This window comes from Sesamum indicum, linkage group LG3, assembly GCF_000512975.1.
Source record: "Sesamum indicum cultivar Zhongzhi No. 13 linkage group LG3, S_indicum_v1.0, whole genome shotgun sequence".
In the NCBI taxonomy this organism is placed as follows: Eukaryota; Viridiplantae; Streptophyta; class Magnoliopsida; order Lamiales; family Pedaliaceae; genus Sesamum; species Sesamum indicum.
The window spans coordinates 19,467,424-19,477,186 of record NC_026147.1 but is presented as its reverse complement, the minus strand read 5'-3'; the positions used below and the strand labels follow the sequence as shown (position 1 = coordinate 19,477,186).

Sequence of the window (9,763 nt, the reverse complement as noted above, 5' to 3'; positions counted from 1 at the left end):
GGTCAGTGATTGATACATGTAGAAAATCAGTATGCTCAAATGGATCAATCTACAAAGCATTATTAGAATTCATACCAAAAATATTCTTTTTTAGTTACTTACAATTTTGTGGGAGCTAGTGCGAGAATGCAACAGTAGAGTTCTAGCAACAAGTGAAACTTTTATTGTTGGAACTAATGTATGTAATGTCTCTACATGATTATTAACTACTTTTTAGACAGCATAAAGGTCTTCCTGTGAATTAGCAAGATTTTTCTTTACACATGCATTTCAGTCAAGGAGTTTCTTATCAAATCACTGTAGTCCATTCAGCACGTCCTTCTGAGCTTTTATTGTCATCAGCTTTACTCAACTGATTTTTTCAATTTATCTAGAAATTAAATTCTCTGGTTTTCCAGTGTGTGGTATGGGGAGGGTCGCCCTCGCTGGCTTGGTCCAATCTCATATGAATATCCAGCCTATCTCAATGGTGAACTTCCAGGGGATTATGGTTTTGATATTGCAGGTTTGAGTCAGGATCCCGTCGCCTTGCAGAAATATTTCAAGTTAGTACACCTCCTAGCACAAATTATCTTTTTATGTGGTTATATGGAAGCCTAATCAATGCTACCCTAAAGAGTGAAAAGAACAATATCACTGTTCACATTCCTGTATTCCTATTCTCGTGGAGTTTGAAAGGTTAAACAAACACTTGAGTTCTAATTTTTCCAGTCCAGTCATGGAGGACGATGTTATCCTGTAACTGTCAGTACAGTGACAGTGTCTGTCCCTTTGAGTTTCTAATACAAGTAAACAAAGCAGTGCTTTATCCGCAGCTGTGATGATGTTTCAATCTTGAACCTGTTTTGGTTTCAAATGAAGAACTCCATTGTTCACGTGACTTAACCATATAGCATTTGATTAGACTGTCCTCAATTTACTGTGATGTGGTGCTATCAACACTTCACCTGTATCTTCCACAAAATTCCCAAAGTCCAACTAATTCCATAACTATGGGACAGCCACTAGAAAATCAACATCTTAAAGTGATGGCCTCATGACTCAAGTTTAAAAAGTTAAAAATCAAAATCATTTGTGCAGTTTTGAAGTATTACATGCAAGGTGGGCTATGCTTGCTGCACTAGGTGCTTTAATTCCAGAAATACTAGACCTAATTGGAGCATTCCATTTTGTGGAACCTGTTTGGTGGCGAGTTGGCTACTCAAAGCTTAAGGTTAGTATGTTATTCTTTTAACAATTTCTTAGTCGCTTCCATGTAGTTAGAGGTTCTGTGTTCCGTTTTCTTCCCGCACTGCAAATTTTTGGTCTCACTTCTCATTATAGATGATAATATCCTTTCTTGGCTCAAGTCTTGGAATTATTTCTGCTGCTTACAATTTTGAAGAAGTCTTAAACGAATTCTTGGCGAAGTTTCCAAAAGCCAGTATATTTTTATTTCTTCCCTCCCTCGTATTGCCTGACCATTTTATATATTCACACGTAGAATGATATTTTAAGTTTTAAGTCTACATTAGTAGATAAGGATTTGCCATCATGAGAATGGAAGCCCCAGATAGCTCAAACGTAAAACTGCTATGAAAGGAAAAGAGTTACCTTTGAGTGACATTTAGAACTCATGGAGCCAGTGGCGCTTTTAGTGGGTGTTTGCAGCAGCAAAAAAGAAATGTGCTTATCAACTTTGACTAATTTCGAACAACTTGGAAGTGTTTGCAATGCAATCTGCTCTTCATTCTCCATAGTTAGCAGAAAAAAAGCTATACTCTAGAAGCAGTCCAACTCCAACCCCAACTTCTCCAGCTTCTAGGCATTTATGTAAATATCTTAAAGCTGTTCTTGAGATAAAAAGACATTTTTGTCCTCCAAATTTTTCATGATCCCACATTACCCATGTTAGAGCATCCAACAAGACCATTCAACAACGTTTGGGCCCTTTGGGATGTGTCTGAAGGCTTGTCCTGCATTAAGAGATGTTATCTCAAACTAGCTTGCTGGATAACTCATTTACTTGGTTTTGAGTTTGATGCTTTTACTGTCTTCATTGCCATGACAACTCGCATTTGTGCACCTGAAGAGTGATGAGGTAAGAGTTTGCAACTGTATTTATAGTGCAGCATATTTGTAACCAAACACACATAACCAGAACACACACACATACACACAGAGACTATAGAACAATTAAGGTATAATACCCTAAATGTAACTTTTATAGCTTGATGAAATTCATTTTGATTGCTTAAAACCTTACTGCTTTGTTCTCATACAGAGTTGTGCAAGGTTCTCAATTTGACTTAGGAGTTGCTATATGCTATTGCTTTACGTGGTAACTTGAAAATGATTCTTTCAAGAAAGAGGGTAGTGGATTGTATCTGTCCTGCATATTATATGGATCGTCCAATCTTGAGTAATCAAATGTAAGGTGTAGGTCATCACATGATAGATATAGCTTCCTACTCATGTCATTCTCTAATTGTCATTTAAAAGTTTCTTTCATTTCACCCATAGATCATCTTAGAAATGAACCGGGTGGTACAGAAAATGACGTCTTCAATTATTTCCTTCTGGGGTATTCCACATGGTGTCATTAGGAATAGCTCAGCCAGTTTTTGGAAACAGATTCTTCGAGGAGACTGCTTTACCATGTTAGTCGCCTTTTAAAGCTATCATTGTTACCTGTCCTGGCATCGACCACTTCCTAGCTGGAAAGCATTCCATTGACTGCTTATGCATCTAGATAACTCACATGTTGCAAGACTCCAATCAATACTGTTGCTTATTTTATGATGCATAACTAATCATACAGCTAGAAACCAGTACTTGAGATATTAGTTTGTGATTCACTAGGGTTCATTGTTCCTCAGCATTTTCATTTCCTTGTTTTAATCTGTCACCAGGGTGATACATTAGACTACCTGGGCATCCCTGGTCTCCATGTTGCCGGGAGTCAAGGAGTGGTTATCATAGCCATCTGTCAAGCGCTTCTTATGGTAATCATATTTTTCTCTTATAATCTCTCTCTACTTATCATTTTGAAGATCTAATTTTTTTTCTTAAAAAGAAATCAAAGCCTCGCCTGAATTTTGCCGTAATTGATTCATGAACGAAGTTGACACTTAAAAATGAAAGACAATACCCTTTGGGGTTAAATGCAGTTTACCCCGTGTTAATGGAAAAATGCAAAAAAAACCTGTGAAAAACAAAGTGCAATGCACCCCCTTGTGCTTTAAAAATGATGTATTTTACAAGGGGGTGAATTGCACTTTATTTCATCACAGGGTTTTCTGTACTTTTCAATTAACTAAGGGGGTAAATTGTATTTAACCCTATCCTTTGAGGTTCCAAATCGAGGGAATGTTGATGGAAACCTTTTTGGTTTGCTCTATCTTTTTCATTTTCATATCGTGAAAATATGAGTCTATAAATTTCCACATCCTCTTCTGCATTTCCTCCTGTGGAATCGAGGGAATGTTGATGGAAACCTTTTTGGTTTGCTCTATCTTTTTCATTTTCATATCGTGAAAACATGATCTATAATTTTCCACATCCTCTTCTGCATCTCCGCCTGTGGAATTGATTGAAAACAATAATTTACTTGCTCTTTTATCATCATTTCACGATTGTGCCTCTGGTCCAGGTTGGTCCCGAATACGCCCGATATTGTGGTATTGAAGCTCTGGAGCCATTGGGAATTTATTTGCCGGGTGACATAAATTATCCAGGAGGCGCGCTTTTCGATCCCTTAAATCTTTCCAGCGATCCAGAGTCTTTTGAGGAACTAAAAGTGAAAGAGATTAAAAATGGGCGACTTGCCATGGTTGCCTGGTTAGGCTTTTATATTCAAGCAGCTCTTACCGGCAAAGGTCCTGTACAAAACCTGCTTGACCACATAGCAGACCCTCTGCACAACAATCTGCTCTCTACTTTAAAATCTCTGTAGCACACCTTACATCATTTGTACATTCTGTATATATCTGATCCTCAAATTCATCACCTGAAATTATTTCCCTTGTACACTTTCACTTCATGTGGCTCACTGACTCGTACTTTTGTCCAAATTACCTAATTTTAAGAGTTCTATTCTCTCTTTCCGTTCGTGCGTGCTTGGCTTGCATGACACTAAGCAAATTACACTTTTAGTCCCACATGTCTGAGTTTAACACATTGGCTTTAATTAGTTTGGCTGAAAAATTGGATGTATAAAAATAAGGTATTTGGTTAGGAAGAATAAATGAAGAAAAAGTTAAAATAAAAAATTGGATGTATATGAAATTTTTTCAAAATCTAATTTTATTCTGCCTAAAATTGAGTGAAAAATGTAATGTATAAGATCAAAAAGATAAAAAATTATATATTTTATTTGGGATAAATTACAATGATCCCTCCTAAAATTTGACATAATTATGAACACCCCTTTATCATTTGAAAAATTACCAAATTAGGAGGTCATTTTTATTTACCTTTTTAACAATATTTACTATATTACCTATATATATAATTTTCTTGGGATTCTCATTCCTACTCATAATACCAGTACATAGTCTTTTAAAAAGATAACTAAATTATCAACAAAAGTATTTTATTCTTTATTTTAGGGCATTGATAGTATTTTTAATCTTATTTAGAACAAATGATCAATGCTTATGTTGATGAATATTTTTATTAATAAAAATTCATCAAACAAGAACAAGAATATTTTTTATTAAGAAAACTTTTAAATCTTTTATATATTAAAAATTATTTTATAATAGTATTAACTTGTCTATTTTCGAACACAAAATAAACAAAAAGAATAAATCAATAAAATTTAATATTTTTATCTCAATTTATTTACTCGTATCAAATATGAAGAGTAATCGAAATTCACTGTTGTTCTAACCATACCAAACAACTTGAAAAAAAAAATATTGTTCTTTCCATCTCCTCATACTTTTTCTCTCACTTAAACTAAACGAGCCCTTAATAGTTGAAATTTTCAAAACGGTCCCAAAATTTAAAAAAACCGGCACATTTAATCTTCCAGTTTATACAAATTTTAAAATAATTTCAAAATTGAGAAAAGTCGACACATTTGAACCTTTTTTTTATGGACTAAATATGTCAAATCTTTTCAATTGTAAGACCATTTTAAAAGTTTCATAAAACACAGAACTAAACATACGAGTTTTTTTAATTTTAAAAATATCCGTAAGATTTCCTCAAATAACAACTAAAACACGAGTGCACGACATTCTGCCAGTTATTTTTTTCTGGGTCGTGCAGAAAGCAGGTTGCAAAACAGGTTAGCATTTAATGAAAGAGAATTTCTAGTAGGCAGAAGTACGATGACAAACTTGGCCCTTCAAGTATCAGGGGTCTGACCCAATAATTGTATAGAGTTTGGACATCGGAATATGCACCTATTGGAAACACAGCAACATACAAATTGAAGCATAACCATGTTTGGTTGAAAAATACTCAGGGATATATAAGAGTATGTAGTTGGACAGATCATACAAATAGAATAATTGTCCTAACATTTGACACCACCACATCTTTGAACTAATTGCAAAACCTAGCAATTCAAGCGCATTCAAAATTTTGAGATCCTTCCATTCAGATAGCAAAAATAAAAAACTGCTCTCAGAGCAGAACAAATACTTAAACTTTGATAGCATACTTTCTCATTGGGAAGTACATTTCTTTCTTTCTCTCCCTTTCTGTCTTCAAAGATGCCTGAAGAATAAAACATACAAGAACAAGTCAAATACTTGGTAAAAGGGAGATTTAACATTAGCTGCACAAACTGACTTGTGGCTATTGATATTCAACAAAAGAGGCCAGTTTCAGGATAAATAAAGATTACAATTTGGTGGTTCCGGATCCATAAAAATCATAATACACCATACATCTATATCAATATATATATATATATTATATTATGATATCGAGGGATATAGAGCAACCAACTTGACTTACATTATGTATATATAGACTAAATTAACTGTATTCGCCTATACCTATCTTTTGGTTTTTTCATCTTCTACATTTTTTTCCTTTTTTTGTTGTATCTCCTCTCTATTGTATTACACTTCTTATCCTGAATTTCACAATGTTTTTTTTAAATACATTGCATCTAATTATGATAAATAACAAATCCATTTACTTAATTTTTGAAAGAAAATCACAGCATGCCATGTATAAGCAAATGTTGCATTTATTGTATCTGAATAAAATCTGATCAATGTTGTTTGCATATACAAGACTCAATAACAAAATCAATTCATCGAAACTAAAACGTTCAAACTTGCATAAAAGCTAAGGGGTAAAGCAAACATGAAAAAACTAATCATACCTGGTGCTTGGTGAGGCGGCGGCGAATGGCTCGTGTCTTCTTGGGGCGGAGATCAAGCGGCAAATACTTCTTGTTCTTGTAGGCTTCACGCAGAGCGGTCTTCTGCTTCTGCGAAATCACGGTCAGCACCTGCGCAATCGACAGCCTGACCACCTTGATTTTGGAGAGCTTGTTGGGGGCGCCGCCGGTCACCTTTGCCACACGCAGCAGTGCCAGCTCCGCCTTCAGATCCTTCAGCTGCGCCAACAGCTCCGCCTTCGTCTTCTGCCGAAGCTCGTGCACCTTGATCCGAGCTACAACAAACAGTATGAAAATCAGTATATAGAAAATTACTTCACCAAACAATTACAGTCTCCTCTTTTTTCAAAATCAAATCCATTGCTACATTTTCCATACCCATTTCTTGTCTTCGGTACTCTGTTCCTGCAGGAAACGATGGTAAGCAAGAGCGATGCAGCAGTCGAAAACCCTAATCTCGATTTTATACATCCATTTGGGCTGATCTCTGGGTTTTTAGGCCTCAGAAAGCCCAATTCTACAAGTCTATTGCTCTTTTATAGCCCAAGCCCACATCATTAGATGGGCCACATCCCTTTTTTGGTGGCCCAAATCTAGACGATTTGAGTCGGACATATCATTGTTAAAGGTTGTATGAGATATTGTGTTGATTTATTTTAGGGATAATTACACTCTTCACTCCTGAAATTTAGTATAATTATATGTAGATCCTCTATGGTTTAAAAAATTATATTTAACAACCTTAAAGTTTGCTTCCGTCTAACAAATAAGTCTTTTCGTTAGTCAAAATTCACCAAATTTGTTGGTATTAACAAATAAATATTTTTATAACCAAATATGCCTCATACATCTTCAAATGTCAATGCATGTGATGAGGTATATCTTTACCGCTGTAAGAGTAGTTCAATTGAAAAAAAATTATTTGACCTGCAATAAGTTATAAATAGGTCAATTGAAGGTAAACAACAATTTTCATACAGTTTTCTTTGTTAATATTAACAAATTTGATAAATACTGACTAATAGAGGAACTTATTTGTTAGGTGGAAACAAACTCCATGGGTGTTATATATAATTTCTCAAATAATAGAAAATTTATATGTAATTACACTAAACTTCAGAAAAAAAAAGTATAATTTTTTCTATAATTTATAATAATTATTAAATATAAATATCTAATATGTATTATTTATATGTTAATTATTATAATTACTAATATTTGATCATATTTACGATATAATCATAATTACTTCACTATAAAAAAGAGGAAGAGTTCTTAAATAGCAAAATTGAAGCTCCAATAAATTACTGGATTTACTTTCTAGTATAGTATTTTGACTTTGGATGCGTATTATGTACAGAAATACGTACGTCTCATTTCGTACACTTATTTCTAACTTATGGGTAATGTTGACATTAAGTTTTTTTTAAATAAACTTACTGTTGTAGTAAGTTGTTTTTATGTATATATAATAAATAATTATTCTTATTTTAAAATATATTATAAATAAAAATAAATTATATAAATTAAGTATCACATTTCACCAAAAAAGGGAGGGGGGAATAATTACACTCTCCTTCCCTAAAATTTGGTGTAATTACACGTAAACCCCATGTAGTTTGTGAAATTACATTTAACATTCTTGAGATTTGCTTTCATCTAACAAATAAGTCCTTCTATTAGTCATAATTCACCTAATTTGCTCACATGAGCAAAAAAATGGGAAAAAGAATCTATAGTTATACTTCTGATTGACTTACTATTGATTTATTGCAGGTCAAATAAATTTTTTTATGACCAAATTATCGTCATACGTTAATGCATGTGAGGAAGTAATTTTACTGTTATAGGGGTAGTTTAGTTTAAAAAAATTGTTTAATTTAAGTCAGTAATAAGTCAATTAAGGGTGAATATCAACTTTCAATTATTTTTTCTATTGATATAAACAAATTAGTGAATTTTGATTAACAGATGACTTATTTGTTAGACGAAAGCAAACATCAGGATCTGTTTGAATGTAATTTTTTAAACCAATGGAAGTTTATGTGTAATTAAACCACATGAACTTTACATATTTTTTAAGATAATAATTCATAGCCAACTTGAGTCTTATGCAGTTTAATGGATAAAATCAAGATAAAATATAAATTCGCAGCAGCCTCTCCACTCCAAACCAATTCCAAAACTCTCCGTCATAAAGAAAATTATATAATCGTGAGATTTCACGTCTTCTTTGACTCTACATATAATAATTTGTCAATAATTAAAAAATATCCTTCGGAAAAGAATAATTAAAAAATATCGTGTACTCCACTAATATTATTTTTTTTTATAACTAAACAAAACACGATTGTTGATTAAACAACTATTATTTATTCTAAAAAGATATATTTTTCAGTCTAATTAAATAAATGATAGAAAAAGTGGATTATGAATTATAATTTTTAAGATTTTTTTGTAAAAAAAAAATTATGGACTAAGTGAATTTTTTCACAAATTTTTAAATTTTTTCATTCACAATGTCTGATTTTTTTATACATTTTATTTTAAGAAAAAGAAAAAAAATATAGCAAGGGCATAGTTTATAATTCTAAATCTCCATCCAAGAATTACATTATAATTGCAAATATTAGGAGGGTATTTTGAAATTTTACAAACAATGAGGGGTATTTAATAATTATGTCAAACCTTAGGGGAGCTCGTTGTAACTTATCCTACTAATTATTGATAAATGAAATTCATGCAACTGATTTATTCGCAAAACGCTTATTTTAAGTGCTTATCAACTTATTGTTGAAAATAGTATTTTTATTTTACAACTTGTGTTTTTGAGTTCTCTAAATTAAGTTGATCTAAACCAAAAATTATAAGCAACTTCTTACCATTTTATCAGTAAAATCGAAAATTATTTTTACAATCCCTCTAACTTCGTTTCCTCGTTCACTTTTAAATTTTTACTATTACTTAAGTTATAACTATTTACACCACAAATAAGACGTTACGACAAACGCTCTTTTAGAAAAAAAGAAAGAAAAGAAACAGTACAGCGAAACAATCAATAAATGCATACAGACTAGAAAATTAGAGAATCTTAAAACTTTCAACTCCAAACATATGGACAATTAAACAAACAGAAGATTAAATCATCAAACACAAACAAACATGGTAATTTAATAATGCAAAATGTTAGGGCAAATGCAGGACATGATGCACCAATTTTGTTGACTTTTTAGGGTTAGGGATTTGAATAATTGATGAGGCTGGAGCAACTGGAGCTGCAAGCATTTGGGACAACTCGTATCTGGCCTGCTCCCATCAATCCCTCTATCATTCTTGTTATATAAATATACACCATTTATTAATTAATAACCTGAAAATTAAATATTACACACTCATGCAAACGACTAATTATTTTAA

The 9,763-nt window shown here is 32.6% G+C and overlaps 2 protein-coding genes across 3 annotated transcripts in view; one reads left to right on the top strand and one right to left on the bottom strand.

Annotated features, from left to right (window-relative positions):
• LOC105158852 (chlorophyll a-b binding protein of LHCII type 1) overlaps positions 1 to 4,074 on the top strand; it is a 5,287-nt gene extending 1,213 nt beyond the window's left edge. Inside the window, exons 3-6 of one of the 2 annotated variants that reach the window (XM_011075746.2) lie at positions 399 to 545; positions 1,081 to 1,213; positions 2,892 to 2,984; positions 3,632 to 4,074. In XM_011075746.2, the coding sequence (XP_011074048.1) occupies positions 399 to 545; positions 1,081 to 1,213; positions 2,892 to 2,984; positions 3,632 to 3,934 (676 nt within the window). In that variant the 3' untranslated portion in view covers positions 3,935 to 4,074. The remainder of the gene's footprint in view (positions 1 to 398; positions 546 to 1,080; positions 1,214 to 2,891; positions 2,985 to 3,631) is intronic. The other variant, XM_020692324.1, reaches the window with a different exon arrangement.
• On the bottom strand, positions 5,395 to 6,870 carry LOC105158851 (60S ribosomal protein L35). Its single transcript, XM_011075745.2, has 3 exons — positions 6,725 to 6,870; positions 6,329 to 6,621; positions 5,395 to 5,709 (listed from the first exon to the last, which is right to left on the bottom strand). The coding sequence occupies exons 1-3, from the start codon at positions 6,726 to 6,728 to the stop codon at positions 5,635 to 5,637; spliced, it is 372 nt and encodes a 123-aa protein (XP_011074047.1). The 5' UTR covers positions 6,729 to 6,870; the 3' UTR covers positions 5,395 to 5,634.

Excerpts from the sequence above, each read along its gene's own strand:
- LOC105158851 (XM_011075745.2), bottom strand. Across the intron at positions 5,710-6,328 it reads GCCGCCTCACCAAGCACCAG|GCATCTTTGAAGACAGAAAG; the intron begins GTATGATTAGTT and ends TTTATTCTTCAG.